At 41.5% G+C, this 16059-nt stretch overlaps 1 protein-coding gene across 5 annotated transcripts in view; it reads right to left on the bottom strand.

Moving 5' to 3' along the window:
• Positions 1–16059, bottom strand: part of ADAMTSL3 (ADAMTS like 3) — a 179574-nt gene that overhangs the window by 12233 nt on the left and 151282 nt on the right. For all 5 annotated transcript variants that reach the window (XM_039557996.1, XM_039557993.1, XM_039557995.1 and 2 more), the window contains 4 exons: positions 13579–14659; positions 11390–11517; positions 10915–11043; positions 48–230 (listed from right to left, as the gene is read on the bottom strand). In XM_039557996.1, the coding sequence (XP_039413930.1) occupies positions 48–230; positions 10915–11043; positions 11390–11517; positions 13579–14659 (1521 nt within the window). The remainder of the gene's footprint in view (positions 1–47; positions 231–10914; positions 11044–11389; positions 11518–13578; positions 14660–16059) is intronic.

Genomic DNA, 16059 nt, shown 5'->3' with positions numbered 1-16059 from the left:
AGTGGCTGACTGTTGTTATCAGTAAGGAATTCCCACTTAGCACTTACCAGTTATGTGGAGAACAGATGCAGCCTCAGCTTTTCCGAGAGCATTAGCTGCTCTGCAAGTGTATGTTCCTGCATCTCCATAGGAAACATTCCTCAGAAATAAAGAGCCATTCAAAACCAAGAAAGAATTGATCTGTAAAACGTCTTTCTTCTTCAACCATGTTACGTTTGGTTTGGGGACACCTTTAAAATGAAAATAATTAAAACACTTCTTGTGAGAGAGAAGCCATAGGGTTTATATTGCTAACTGCTACCATAGCATCCAAGAATCCTGAGTTCCTTTCTCATTTCACAAAGAGTGAAAACCAAAGCTACAACATTGCAGTAAAACAAGCAGTTTTTACACTCACAAGAAAACCTTTCAGTTGTGAGCCCTATTAATAATTCAGCATCCCATTAAGAATAAAGGTTAAAGGTTAAGTACTGCAAGCCCAGCTCAAAGGCAGCTTTACAGACTGCTACCAGTCCTACAAAAGCAGTGTAGGACACATGTCTCACTGCTGAAAGATGTGAGACCACTAAGCCCAGTCAGGACCAGTCGATGGAAAGATCTGCGCAGTACCTCTTCATTCAACCTGCCTCCCACAAGGAAGGAAGGACAGAAGGGAGGAAGGAAGATTAATTTTTTAATTAAAAAAAAAAAATTTGGGCAACAATATTTCTCTTGAAGAAAAAAGAATAGATTAGAAAATACATGTTGCAAATTTATGCCAAAATACTTGTGACAACTTCTCCAAGTTGCAGATGTGATCTGCAACTTGTAATGACAGAGCGTGAAGGGAAGGGAACAGAAAGTTCCCTTTCATTATTAATAATGAAAAGAGGGGCTCTCTTGTTAAGCAATCTCAGTTACTGTGGTACAGAAGCCAAAGGTCTATCATCATTCCTGCTATAGTGCTTGAATTCTGAGAGCCTCAGCGCTTGCAGATAGCTTGTCATTTTAAATTTTAATCAAGAAATTATTTTGAACACATATTTTTAATGAAATTATATTTCCACTGGCACACTACCAGTGGGAAGACTTCTACTGTTTTATTTTCCTCAAACACTTGCCTTTAAAAAGGTATTTTGCAAACTGGCAAATCAGACACCTCGTTGCTTGTGCTCTGGTTGAGCTGCTGCAGCAGAAATGCCCTTTCCAAGTTCCAGAATCCTGGAGAAGTCACTGGGTAAGTTGGCATATGTGGCACAGTGAGCAGCCACAGACGTGCACAAAGGTGCAGGGATGGGACAAGTCAGAGATGAAAAAAATCTTTCACCTGAACCCTTTTTCTTGCTAGATAAACAAGTCAGTGCTCACTGACCCAACCAGGTTCTGCCACAGAAGCCGACCTGAATGTGGGACATTTGGAAGCTCCAGCCATACTGAACTCAGTCTAATTCAGTCTCCTCTCCTCACAGATCATTGTGCAGGATTACTTTACAGATGATGTCTTCATGATGTGGAATGGCCTTTAGGAACAACTTCAACATTTCAATCACTGGCTTAGCACTTCCAATGCACACCTCAAGTTTTTCCTTTGCTGTAATAGGAACCAGACATCGTTTTTGGAACCTGCTATTTCACTGAAGGAAAAAGCTCCCCCCGCCATTTTGTCTAGAAAAGCAGTGGAGAGAAACTCTCTGCATAATCACAGATTTTATTCTAGACAATTTAGCAGCTGTTCTGTGCTTTTAAACTCATGTAGAATTGTGTTTCACTGAATAAAGCTGCACAAAACAAGATCTGCAGAGTGCACAGGGGTCCAAAAACCAGGTTGTTTTTTGAGTTTCTAGAAGAAGCTTTATGCCACTTCAAAGAATCCTTCTGGAATTAGGATGAGGTCTTGTTTTAAGGGTCTTTTTTCCATTTTACCCAGATTTTTGGCTAAAGTGTATCATTCTCAGACATATTTTTCCTTTACAGTGTACTTTCCACAGCCATTCAGGCATATATACTTACTCTGCAGATGGGCTGAGGAGGTGGTGTGAGGATCTGAGCCGTTCACTCTAAGGCCTAGAGGTTTGCAGCCAGACTACCCTCACTGGCACCAAAACCCAGTAGGCCACTTAGAGCCAAAAAGAAGCCAGAAGCGGCACAGCTAAGATGAGACTGAAGTAAAAAGGTTTAAACTCCAATTCCACAAAACACAAAACCGTTTGGAATGGTTCAAATTTAAACTTTTAACCTGAGCCCCTATCAAACATCAGCCCAGTATCACCTCATGATAGTCCTCCCTCTACTCTCATGACAGCATTTAGAGATGGAGCTCATTCCCAGGATCTAACTAAAGTCAAATATTTTTCTTCCAAACGGTTTATATCCTAGGGCTATCCCAGAAAAATTGCCCTGTCTCTACTCTTCTACGTGTGTCTCATTCAGAGACATGTAGAGCCTTTTAAAATGTGAACTGGAGTTCAGTTTGCAGAAGACATCTGCAGAATAGCTTTGCCACTCATTTTAAGTTCAAAACTGGGTATCTGTCACACCTTAAACTCAGGTTATAGCAAATGATTCCTCTTTCTTTCTCCAAAGAGCTGTATTTGTTTCTCTTTAGGGGAAACAAGTGAGTAATACCACACACACAAGTAAATCAGACCATTACTCAAGTGAATAATGCGAGCCCACAAACATAAATTGTAGGTCTGAGGAGAAGTGCAGACAGAGCCCTGCATGACAGGCCAGCAGCCAGTCCAGCTGTCATGCACCAGGAATCCACCCAAGCCATCTTAGGGGTGCTGGCACTTACAGATAAAGAGTGTGTGAGGGGGGAATCCATGGAAAACAATCAGTTAAATACATCACATCAAAAACACCACCAATGCTCTGCACACAGGCACCACACAGTGCTGCTCTCCAGCAGCTGGTGTTACATGGATACCCTCAGGGTGCACCCATAAAGGTGATCTTTGAGCTGGAAACAGCAGTGGGAATAATCACAACACTCCTGCACTCTGTTTTACCCCAAACTATCGAGAAGCAGGATTTTTATCTAGGAGTTAATAATTGTTATATGAACTGTGTGCTGAGCCCCTCTGAGCTGGCCCCTTCACGACCATTTTGAGGACCCTTCAAGACTTTGCATTTCTTGGTTCCATTCCTTTCCCCAGCCTTTGTATTTCATGGAAACCAATTCACTATCTGAGAGTGAGACTGGGCAATATCAGACTATCTGCTTAAGAGCAACTGGTGTTTGTAATCAAGCTCCTGCTCTGACATTTTCATAGGCTTTTGGTTAGGTTGCCCTTAAGAGCACTAAGGCAAATGCTCAGACTGAGTCCTAGGCTAAGGAAAAAAGCAAGATTGCTTTAGAGAAGAGTTCAGGGACCTATTACAGGTGGGAGTAGGGCACGAAGGGAGAAGGACTCTGCACGCTCTGCAGTCAGGACACAGCTCTGTGCTAGAAATCAGGGGCCTCTAACCCTGCCTTTCAGGGGGACCCAAAACTGGAGGGCAAAAATGTGATGTGAAGCTATCATATCTCCTAACAAACACCCTAGAAAGAGATTAAAGAAATAAAGCTGGAGAAAAAGACATGCCTATAGTCCAGCTCCTTCACATTCTCAGGCAAGGCAGCACATGCATTTCAAGCTCTTCTGGACAGCTGCACTTTATCTGTATGTTCATATGGCCAGTGAAAAATCCTTTTCTGCTGGATGTCTCACGAGAGACAGAGTTCTTGTTTATATTTTCATTTCTGGAATTCCTATCAGTAGAAATTCTTACTGTTAGAGGACACTTGGAAAAACTAGTTTTAGGTGTGCTTTTGCCTTTTTGCTTAACAGTACCTTGCATAAAACTCCATCTCATAACCCCTCACAACCCCAGCAAGCAGTCAGCATTAGCACATTTCAGGTGCCAAAGCTTCCATCGTGCAGATTTTCAGTGCTTCAGAAATTAGACTCCATATTTACTGCTCCCAAGATAAGATTTCCCTTCCCTATGGTATGCAGCACTGCACACTGAGCTGAGTCTCATCTAGGAGCTCTTGGGAGAGAGCAGGCAAAGTACACAATTCCCACATTCCTCTTATGACAAGGCTCTTGCAGTTGCACCAATTTTCCTACACAGAAACTGCAGGACAGAGCTCAAGCATGCCACCAAAATCAAGAAAAAGCTCTTTTTTTTTCCCTAGGCAAGTAGTTAAGGCCTAAAACCTCTGTTTTACCCTTTAGAACTCATGTAAATAAAAACCTAAGAATTTTAAGTAGCTTTCTTATCCAAGTAGAAATGAAACTAAGCAAAAATAAGCCAAAGCCAAGTTGTTGCTTTGTTGTTTTATTTTTCTTCCCTTAGAGGAGCTGAAATTACTCTTAAGCTTTGGGACATATTTGTAGGACTGCATGGAGGATTTTGTCCTGTGCACAAGGTTGAATTTTACTGCAGATGCTTGACTCTCACTTACTTAAAGGTTGATTTACACAGGGACTTTAAATGGACAAAATAACTTCCCCTCTCTCTACAAGAGCCTTTTTTCATTACAGAATTGTAGCAAGAAAACTTTCAAGCTGAATAATTCCTGGTTTGATCCCCAGACAGCACGAAAAGGGGAAGGAGGAAGTGGGAAGAGATGGCCTGTAGCCACCTTTGTTTCCTTCCTACCCCATCTCCACACAGATGCAGCTGAGGATGAGCCCAAAGGTACCAACTCCCCCAAACTGCCAAAGGTTCAGAATCCCCGAGTGCAGTAAAGATCCCAGGGATTCAAATGGGAGACCTATCACTGGGTCCAGACAGCAGCAGAATCAGACAATTATATCCTACAGCTCCAAGTCAGGAAATCACTTAGGCATGAGACTAAATCCATCCCTATCAGGGAATGCAATTAAACACATACTTAAAATTCAGGATGGCTGTAATTGTCCTTCATGAACAAAGATGCATTCCTGAACTCAGGCCGCCTTAGTCTTAGAAAAACCTTGAAAATGCAAATCTTACTCTTGCAACGGATCTAAATCCTCTTAAAAAGTTCTCCTATAGACCTAAGTGGCTATAAAACTTTAAAATTAGTTTAATCTATTTTTCTGACCTCAAACACAGGTTATTTTCCACTAGCACTAGAGCAGCTCTACAATACTCAATGTTCCATGAAAAAAGTCATTTTCCACCATGAGTGGCCCTGGGACAGCAAATGTTATGGAAAAAAACTCTAGCTCCGGATGGGACTGCAAAACACGTGTTTAAAAAAAAGAGAAAAAAAGGAATCTGCACTATAGGGTGCCCTTAAAATATTCAGTGTTCAAAAACAAATTTCCTCCAACCTTGAAAGCCCTGTGAAATATTACACACCATAAAAACCTTGGCCTACTAACTACTTGCTCTAAAACACTGGATATGTCTTCAGAAATTTTTCCCCCAGCTATGTAGAATCTCATAAAGTATTCTGAATTTCCCATTCATGAGCAAGGCAGAACTGTGCTGGCACAAAGCACATTTTGCTGCACTTCACTAGAAGTTTACCTTATTTCAGAGGCTGAATTTTCATGTCAACTTTCAGAGGAAACAATTCTGGGTCAACTGTATATACACAATGAATGTCATCTAATTACAGTTTACCCTACACCCGCTAACACCTCCAGTGCACTGAGCATAACCTGCAAAGCAATTGCTTCCACTGGTGCACTTTCCTATTTTCTCCAGCAGAATTCTCAAACTGCCTTTATATTCACCTGAATTATGCTTGGGCAATCAACTTCTCGTGAACCCTAAAAGCCTAAACCTGCTGCTACTGAAATTACCCGTCCTAATCTTGCCAGCTTCACCAGGAGTAGCAGCCCTGACGAGAGCACCAGCGTGAGACATTTTGGCACTCGGTGGGATCCCTCACCTGCCCTCTGGCACTGCCCCTTCCCTCACAATCTTTCAAAGCTTTACCTCTCCTGCTTCCTGCCAGCCATGCAGCAGCCCCTCTTCCTAGGTGGTAGCAGCATCTGGCAGGATTTAGGTGTTCTTACCAACATCTGGCGACCTCCTTAGAGGGGTTCCCAAAGCAAGACCCCTTCCCACCCCACTCTTGCTACGGCTCTGTCGGATTCTGTTCAGCTCTCTGGCTGTCAAAGAGAACTTAATCTTTTTTCCAGCTGCAGAAGTTTAAGGCTAATATTTTTCAAAATCAGGCATTTAAAATAAGGCAACTGTATTTAGCAACTAATGACTGCAAGGCTGAATTCTGCAGCCGACCCCCAACAAAGGCTCGGTTGGTGTGTGTTAGGGCACTTCCACAATTCAGCACTGTTAGCAGAGACTGGTTTGCCCAGCTGGTGTAATTACACTTTCACTTTACTCAGTAATGGTGCTGCAGCACGTAGGACCCAGACATGTATCACCATAAAGTAGATACATACACATGGACCTGGAAAATAGAATTTTATCAGAAATTAAAGCATTATCCAAGAATTGCTCTATCATTAGTTAGACCTGAAGTCCACTTAACTCTGCACTTTGTGTCCAATTATGGGCACCTGGAGATGTGGAGGCAGAGTACAAAAGTGATGGCACTTACAGAATAACCCTTCCTCAATATACCTTCCTACCTTCCAGGACCAGAAGCAGCCTTTAGATCATGCCTGCTTCCTCTACTGCTGTTTCCTCTACCTCTTCTGCTCTTACCAATTTTGACATGAGATGAGCAAGTTGCAAACAGGATTCACCACAGCTTTAAAGAATGGCCAATTTGTATTTTTTATTATTTTGTCTATTCCTCTGCCATTAGTTTTGGTCTGGACAACACCCAAAACAACGGCTGGTGTTGCATGGAACTGAGCACTATGACTGCACAGACCTTTCTCTGAGTGGCAGTCCTTCAGGGACAGCCACATGCCTTTGTCTGACTTTAAGGCTATTTGTCCTATATTTATTCTGCAAATACCAACTTGGAACACCCTTTGAGCTCACCTAGCTTTTAAATGTTACTTGTGTGTTCCTGCTGCGACTCTTCCCAGGGAGTTTTAGATACATTAGCCTTTACAAATCTTCATTCTTCACAGTTTTAGTCAACTGTCGAGAACTTTTATAAAAATGCTGAGCATCACAAATCCCAGAGCAGCCTTTGGGGCACCCTACTCTCTCTTTACTGTGAATTTAACCACTTGTTCCTCTCAGTCATTCATGCAGGTGCTAACCAGTGAGGTAACCTCTTCCTTTACATAATTAGAATTCGTTAAACTTTGCCTAGGCAACTTCTCAACAGCTTTTTGCAAACTGAAGTAAGAAGTATTTGAAGTTTTGCCTTCCTCTAACACAATCCATCTTAATCCTTCCTGAATCAGGAATTTAAAGGAAATTTCTTTTCAAATTAGCAAAGCTGTAAGGAAAAAAAATCAGTGCTGTAAACAATTTCAATTTATGGATTTCCTCCCCCTCCCCTAGGCTCCATCTACATCAGAAAGGAGTAGAGGGCTTCAGAATTGTGTTTTTTACAGAGACATAGTAGGTAGCAAGGTCCCAGAAGACACCCAATGTGTGTTTGGATGAGGGTTGCTTTGGACTACGTGGTCACTCTTGCCTGGAGCCCCGGACAGACTGCTCTTTAGTATTGGCAAAGTATCAGGTACAGTCCCCAGGCACACCCTTCAGCTCAGCTGTATCCAAAGGGACTCAGTTTTCAGGTTCTCAGACTGTTACAAGACACAAAGCAAAGCACAATTAAGCTTTTGAACATCTTTCAGTCCTTTCTGCTTAAGCCTGATAACTCTAATGAAGATGCACTCACTGTAAAAACCATAAGAGCAGAAGATTTTCCTTCTGTTATGCTAATTATAAATACTGTCATTCCTTCCTCATAAAATAAATCTGTACTTACTCCTTTAAACTTTTGAAATCTATTACTAATATCCTTTAGAACACAGCAGAGCCAAAATCCTATGTATTAAACTTCTATATTTCTTCACTGCTGTCTTCTAAAGGGGTTAAGCATAGAAGACAAAGAACAGCATCACAGTTACATTTAGAATACTGTGGGTAAATGAAGCAACAGATGGAAAATCAAAATCTTGATTTTTCTGGACCTGTTTCAAGTTCCAACACTGACAGCAAGTACTTGGTCCACCTTTGTGAAACTTCTGTGCAAAAAGATACAGCAGGCTTTGTGTCTTTCTCACAATTTTTTATCTGTATGTTATTATTAGAGAGCCAAAATGTATTCATAGGAATGCAGAATTTGGATGAAGGTGCAGATTCTACTTCTCAAGGCCTGCGTGCCAAGATACTTCAGAGCTGCAAAGAGAAGTGTAAACAACCTCAGCTCAGTGTGAGTCACTTCCCTGCTCTCACCAGCAAGGGGCAGACAACGCACATTTTATTCGTATTCCCACTTTTCCCTCTATTTTACCTTAAGAACTATTGAAGTTTTTACAATAAATGGAGTCTGACAGTTTTAGTTTATTTTAGCAATAATCACAAGACGGTTTTTTCTGCAAATACAATAAATGTTATCCAAGAGCAATTTGGAGCAATCAGTATTGATATTTATACCATGTGTGTTGATTGAAAAGCCCTTGGCTGTAAGAATGGAATATGAATCTATCCAGAATGTATGAATATCTTCTAACGTATGCTCGTGTGGGAGCTATAAAAGCGAGTTTATTATAATTAGTGGAAAAATATTCTTTTTATGAGCTAAAAAGAGAAAAGAAAGAGATAGCATCAGTTTGAGCAGTTCAGCTAACTTTTCTTAGTCTGTTCTTTGATTCTCCTCTGTTTATTAGGATACACTGATCTTCAGCAGTCAAAGCCCTTTTTCAATCTCAATATGATTTTTGGAGTGTGAGAGAAAGGCTTTCAAAAGGATAAAAGAACCAAATCAGTAACAATGAAAAAGAAAAAAACTTGTACCCAAAAGGCCAATGCTACACAGAATATTAAACTTCACATCTTCAGTAGGTCAGCTTCTTTGCAGAAGAAACTACAGATTGAACCACTTTAAAAACATCTTTTAGTTTATTCATGCTACAGAAAAAAGACCCCTCAGAGGTCACTGCAACCAAGAAATTTAAAAGTAACTTAAGAATTCTGCTACTGACATGGCATTAACACCCTTCACACACATGGACACTTTATTCATTAGATGGTTCTTCTCGTGGAGAACTATTTTGTGGGCTAGCAGGAGTCCCAAAGACCAGATGTGAAACCAGTGAAAAATCTGCATGAATAGTGTCTGTGGAGAAGGATCCTGAATAAGGTCCTGGCAAAGATTTATCCACTGATGCTTCATGGGCACACAAACTCACAGGGCAAACACATCCTCTGATGAGCAGTCAGGAGGAAGGGCAGCAAGGAAGAGGTGCTGCAGATCCAGCCAAGGTCTCCCTGACTTTACAAGAAGGGCTCTCTTATCATTACTTCTGCAGCCTGATCATTCACATCATGTTTTACCAGTGTTCACAATGAAGTTCTCATCCTCCTACACTGCAAATGGACACATTTCTGGGTCCCACCTACCAGACAAACGTATCAGCATAAGGTGCTATTAAATTCAATCTTCTGAAGTCAGTGTTTTATTACTTTCCATTAAGGAGAGGAGAACAGGAAAACTCTGCTTACATCATTGCAAAAGTTTTTCTGCTTCTAGACTTAGTGACATTTTAAGACAAGCAAGCTCTATTTTATTCACAAACAGTAATACTTACTTCCTAGGCAATGATGGGAAATAAAGCAATTAGATAAATCATTTTCTAAGTCAACACTGGTGTCTCAGCATAACTAAAGTTTGGCTCACCAATATATACAATTCTAAAGCATTTGGAAATCTACAGTCCCATGTGAAAATATTAATTTATATTTAAATTGCTAACTGCTTACCCATCCTAACAATATTAATATTAACAGTGTGACATGAACTCTCTGCTGAATTTGAGATGTAGGTCAGTTATACATGGAGTTGCCAAACTATAGCTGGAAAATATTACTTCATCAAAGAATTAGCCTTGGTACAACGCTGAATAGCAGAGCCACATGTCCTAATATATGTCAGCCTGGCGCCACTATTGTATGCAGAGCTATTTGCATATATATATATTTCTATCACTACCCTGGTTCAGTATCAACACCCTCTGATGTGCATTTCCCAGCACATAAATGTGAGCAGCAAACTGGCTGCTCTGAGGTTGCTCTTTGCACTCACTTGCAAGGTTCGTGGTTATTTGCACTTTCACACATCATCTTCACAAAAGGCTGAGCTCAGCTTATTAAATGCTTGACAGAATATCGCTGCTGTGACTGAAATCTTACACTTTAAGCTTCACAGATAGCAATGGTACGATTAAAAAGAAAATATCTACCTTTCCAACAAAGGGCTAGAAAATAAAATGAAGCAGTGAACTGCTTAATGCATGTTAATTCTGATTAACGTTATTCCTCCTCCACAGATGTTGAGCTAGAAAATATCTGTATTCTCTCATAGCTCGGCACTTCTCTTTGTTTCCTCACTGCAGCTGCAGACTGATGAATCTAAAAGGTGAGTTTACTTCACCACCAGGTTTAAAGTTCTATTAAGCTATGGCTGGAGATTTCATTTTCAGTTTTAACAATAGTCTAGACAGATGTGCATCTCCAACAGGGATAAGGAAAGTTCTTTGATGAGCAAGTCAGCTGGCCATGCTTGCTATTGCAGCAAGATAGCCCCGCACTCTGGTGGGCTTTCAGCTCTGTAGTGGAGCCCTAGACCACTTCTTGGAAAGAAAGCCCATTTAAAGGAAATTCTGAACGTATAGATGTATATGTAAATTGATGTGACAGGCAGAAAATAAATAGGACTGGTGTGGGTGACATGCCTAATAAAAAAAGACTAATGATCAATGATTTTCTGCCTTCACTGGTAATTTATTTCAAGATATAAGGTAAATTTCTGATTCCAACATTACAAGCAATGTCAGTGCAGTTCTTACTTACCTTTCACTGGACATTCAATCATAATATTTGCTCCAATTCTTGCCACAACTGTACCTCCAACAACTGCCGAGAAACTGCTGGCTTCCAGATTTGTCACGTTTAACACAGAGGACAAGATGACAGGCATCTCTTTGAAATGAAAGGGATAGTAAGTTTTAAAAGCTTTATTTAACTTTTAAACGTAGGTCCTGCATTTAATTTCATCATGTTTGGAACAGAATTCAGTCTGCAAAGCAGCAGCCAGAAAAGACAGGTGGGATAGATACAGGCAGACTGAGTTCACACCTGTTGTGGTTTTAGAGCAACAAGACCGTCTTACTGCTGCCTATTAAATCAGGCAGAGTTTCATGGGTTGCCAATAAACGAAACCATTTCCCACTGCAGTGGGCATGGGTGCTTATACGCATATATTTATGCACACATATATGTGTGTGTGTGTATAAAAGCCCAGTTCTGTGGAATGCCACAGTTTTACCTGCACGCAGGAGCAGTGATGTTTCCATATCAAAACCAGAGTCATTAACCACCAGGCATCCATAGGCACCAAGTTCCTTTTGAGTAGGATTCCGAATCTGCACTTTTCCAGTGGAGTCCAGGATCACCCTGCACGATAACCAAGGAAATACAAGGGTTACTACCGTGGGACAAACCCAGCTGAATCCCCTTGCAAGAGTTACAGATACAGCAGCAAAACTCCTTTTTAGGAGTTTGCAGCTCCAGAGCAGTACAGGCAGCCACAGCTCTGCCTCCTCTCTGGTGACAGAAGGGGAGCACTCAGGGATACACACAAGGAGGATTGTTCAGACCTCCTTCTCCTGCAGAGCTGTGTCCTACTTGCAGCCCTTTGAAGGACAGTGCATTTGCTACCACAAACCAGGATCCCCTGGGAACAGCAGTGTGAATAAATCAGAAGACCACAATTAAAAGTATTAGGCTTGGCAAGAAATTGATCTCTCCAGAGCGAGCTTGGTTTTCAGCAGGATTGGGGAATTCACAAATCTATGGCCTGATCTGACTTTCAAATTACTATGGGGTTGGGGCCTTTTTTTTTTTTTTAATATCATCATTGAAGCTAAAATCTTCCACCAAAATCTCACAGGTGTCTTGAATACCTTGCCTGCCCTCTGAGGGGCAAGATATTAGAGACAGCATCACAGGCTGGGGAAGAGGCTGAAAGTAACTTTTCTCCCTTGTTACCTTTCTCAGCACTAAGTTACGTGACTTGTCATTCACTCAGCACATCCCAAAAACCTGAAGCTGGTGTTTTCCCACACTGAGTACACTTACACAATAGATTAACAAAAAATTATATTAAAAATACTTGTGTCTCAACAAAAGAAGCCACCTCATGCATGGCTCAAGTGCATCCTTCTTTACTACCCTAACAGATAAAGATCTATTGACCTCCTCACGCTCTTTTTCAGATGCAATGCTATTAATATCACTGGCTTTTGGGTCCACACACATCTATGTGGATTTGTTTAAAAGAAACCCTAATGGGAAAAAAATTAGGAACTAATTTTGTTAATATGTGCCTTAAGTGCAAGAATATCAGTCTGGGCTAAAATCAGGAAGCAAACATACTCGTGAATAAACAAAACACCATCATGTCCAAAGAAATCAAAGTATCACTTGCTACAAATTAATGGAAAATTATGCGCATTTCACAAAATAAACATAACTGCTGGGAGCTACATGGTTCCAAAAACATTTGCAGTTTTTAAAATGGCTTCGTTTTGGTGTCTTTGCTTTAATTGATAGCCCTGCAGAAGTCTATTTCTCTTGGCAGTGCATTTAATCAGTTAAATATGTTGAGAAATATCCAAAAGCGCCTTTATCATTTCAGAACCAGTTTTTTCATTACTCAAGAGCTAGCTGTAATTCCAAGAGACTCACACACAAAGTTAATGTTAGTATTACCAGGTGAGCTTCTAATTTATCAGCACTGAAGTAGAGGTATTTGCTCAGTCTTGAGCAAATATCTGATTGTAACAAACTCTTGCTGCACTTGTTTTCAGCTCTCAAATGTGGTGGTAATACAGGTCCTTTGTTATTTTGAAGTTCACTGTCCTCAACAGAAATATTTTGAAGTACTGAATAAAATCCATAAAAGCTCTTTTTTTTTTTTCTTTTTTCAGTTGAAGTTATGCAGCTCCATTTATATCTAAACTGTGTGTTGAAGAATGGTGAGGGTACCAGTGATATTTTCCCTTCTTAAAATGAGTAAGAGCTAAGACTTCTTTTCATCTATACCATGGCAGATGTTTCTAATGTGTTCCCACTGTATTTAGTATCTGAATGAATTCAAGAGCCTCTCTAATTTGAGGGTAAATCTGCTCTTTTTCTGACACAGCTGAAATGATTAAGGCAGATCAAAAAATACAGCCAGGACATCCAAAACACTTCACCTTACAAAAATAGCCAATCCTCCTATGTAGTATCCTGGAAATGGACAAACACTTGGACATTGGTAAAGCCAAACAATGTGACAGACACTTGAAAGAATAAAAATAAATTACTTAACTAAAAAGACGGAAGGCCCAGTGGCCATGCTTATCTTGTTTCTACAAGAGTATGTTCTAATATTGCACAGCAGGGTGGATTTTTTCCATCGATAACGACATAATAAGTCATTCAAAAGTGAAAGAGAAGCTATTTACTTACTTCTCAGAGGCTTTTAATGTCTTGCCATCTTTTGTCCAAGTATATTTCACTTCACTAATACCAGCTGTTTCACACAGTAGATTGACAGCATGAGTATTCTTGGTCAGAAAAACTGTATTTCCAATTCGTACAGTTACTGTTTTGTTGAAGGAAACTTGAGGAATTTCCTTTTGCCTCATAATAACTGGAACCTTCTGGTCAAACGTTAACTTATCAACTGTTTTTGTGCTGAAACGTTCAGATTCGTTTGGCAACTTGCCTGTGAGTTTTGAGGCAGCTTTCTCATCCTGGGCCCCCTTCCATTTTTCAGTAGTTGGTAGTGGAGGCCTGGATAACTCAGCAATCAACTGGTAAATGACCTGGGACGCCAAGTCGTCACTGACTTCTCCAGTTTCAATGAGCTGACTCATATTCCTTATGAGCTCCTCGAACTGCACCGTGTCCATGCTGTAGGCACCTTGGAGAACTGCAGCCTCCAGGCGCTTGTTCCTGAACTCACGAGAGCTGAAGTCTTCTGCCGAATTGCTCCCAAAGCTTTCAAGATTTCTCAGGAACGGCTGATCATTTACCTGCCTGTCACCCAGGTAGAGCTCGTTCTTCTTGCTCCACATTTGCCACATTTTGCTCATTTTGTGCCATTTGGCCCCGAAGCTGTTGGCCTCGTTGTGGTCTGGGTTGCTGACCTCGCTGGGCTGTTTTCGGAGGGGCGGGGGTTCGATGAGCCTGTTGTCAGTCCCGATGAGTTTGAGCACAAAGGTTTCGTGCACAGAGCCTGCGATGCACCGGTACACACCGATATCTGTAGCTTCGAGACAGTGGATTTTCAGCGAGCCTGACTTAGTGATGCCAAGCCTTTTGGAGTTTTGTAAGCGTTGCCCATCTTTCTCCCAACGGATGAGGGACTTCTGGAACCTTCGCACGGGGCACTTAATTACCACAGATGTTTTTGGGAGTAAGTAGGCTCGGCTTCCTACGGTAAAATTAATGCGCTTCTCTGGCCTCGTCTGAATATAGACTCGGTGAATGCTGACAATCTGAGGTCCATGGGCAGAAAACTTTGCTGGAAGCTTGGGCTTGATCTCTGCAAGAAAACAAAGTGCTGAAAAGCATCTAGTCATTGGCAGTCATGCTTACAAAATCTGCTTTGCACAGAGTGCTTGAAAGAGCTTTTCCTGACTTTGTTCGAGTCAGACTGCAACACACAGAGCTTTTATCTGAGTCACAAAAATGCAAAAATATGAACAACATGAAACCATAACATTCCCTTGCTTCAGCCAAGAATGCTATTGCTTCTTCCCCAAATCTCCTAACAATAAAAGGATACAGGCAACATATACCTGTGTGAAGGACATAGATGGTGCACACATATATGAAAGTATATATACACGTATTACATATTACTCCATATATATGTTCCTATTATGGTTATATTTCCTACTGCTGCCTCAGAAAGGCTAGGCATGGATGGAAATGAAGAAACTGAATTAAAAAAATGTGAACACATTATCACTTTCCCCACATTTGAGCACTGTTGAGTGCAGAATGACCTAAATAAAACAAAATCTATCCAAAAAGTAAGGCTCCCCTTGACTCTTATTTAAAATGTTGGCTGGCTGTGCTGGTTGCCTGAGTCAAGCCAAACTGATAGCAACGCAGGAGGTGAAAGAAAGTCAGTGTAGACACAGTACATGCAACAGGCAAAGCCACCCTGTAATCATAGGCTGAGGGTAATTTATTAGGGTTGAAAGATGAGTTGCTGACAGTGTTGCGCCAAGAAAGTAGGGAGGGAAGGGAGGAAAGAGAGAAATAAGGCATAATTTTGAGAGGCTGAATATAATGATCAAATGAATTGACAAAAGCAGGCAAAAACAGCATGAAGCCTCCTGCAGGCCAGGAATGAAGACCCTGGGTATTGTGAAACTCCTCCTGCACCAAACTGCAGGCACCTGGATGCTGGAAGGTTTTGGGATGAACACCACCACAGGCAGGTGTTTCCCAGCAGAGCTGGGGAGGCACAGGGGGACTGCTGCCGTGTTTTGGATGCCCCTGTGCTGACTCACTGCTGGCAGGCACCGTGCCCGCTTTGATCAGCAGAGCTAATCTGGCTGAGAGCACCGGGCAGCAAGGAAAAAGCACTGCAGGAGCAAGGGCACGCACCCCCGAGCCCTCCCGTGCCAGGCCGAATTGGCCACACGGGAGGAGTCGGGACACAGTGATGTTGGTGCTAGAAATCAGCCCAGTTGAGTTTGGTGTGTTTTGGTACGTGACAGAGAGAAAACTCAGAGCCTGCAGGACGAGCTGATGAGCCAGGAAACGGACACACAGATCACAACACTTCTCAGCTTGTCTGAGTCTGGAATCAGTACTGCTATTCCACTTGGGAGGTACTTAAATAAAAAGACAACTACGCTGATGGCACACAAATGATACCCGGAAAGCTGCATGTACGTGTGCTCCAAATATGCTGTAAAGAAATAGGTG

The sequence above is a fragment of the Corvus cornix genome, chromosome 10 (assembly GCF_000738735.6).
Source record: "Corvus cornix cornix isolate S_Up_H32 chromosome 10, ASM73873v5, whole genome shotgun sequence".
In the NCBI taxonomy this organism is placed as follows: Eukaryota; Metazoa; Chordata; class Aves; order Passeriformes; family Corvidae; genus Corvus; species Corvus cornix.
Note: the sequence above shows the minus strand (reverse complement) of the source record. Positions and strands in the feature narration are given on the sequence as shown.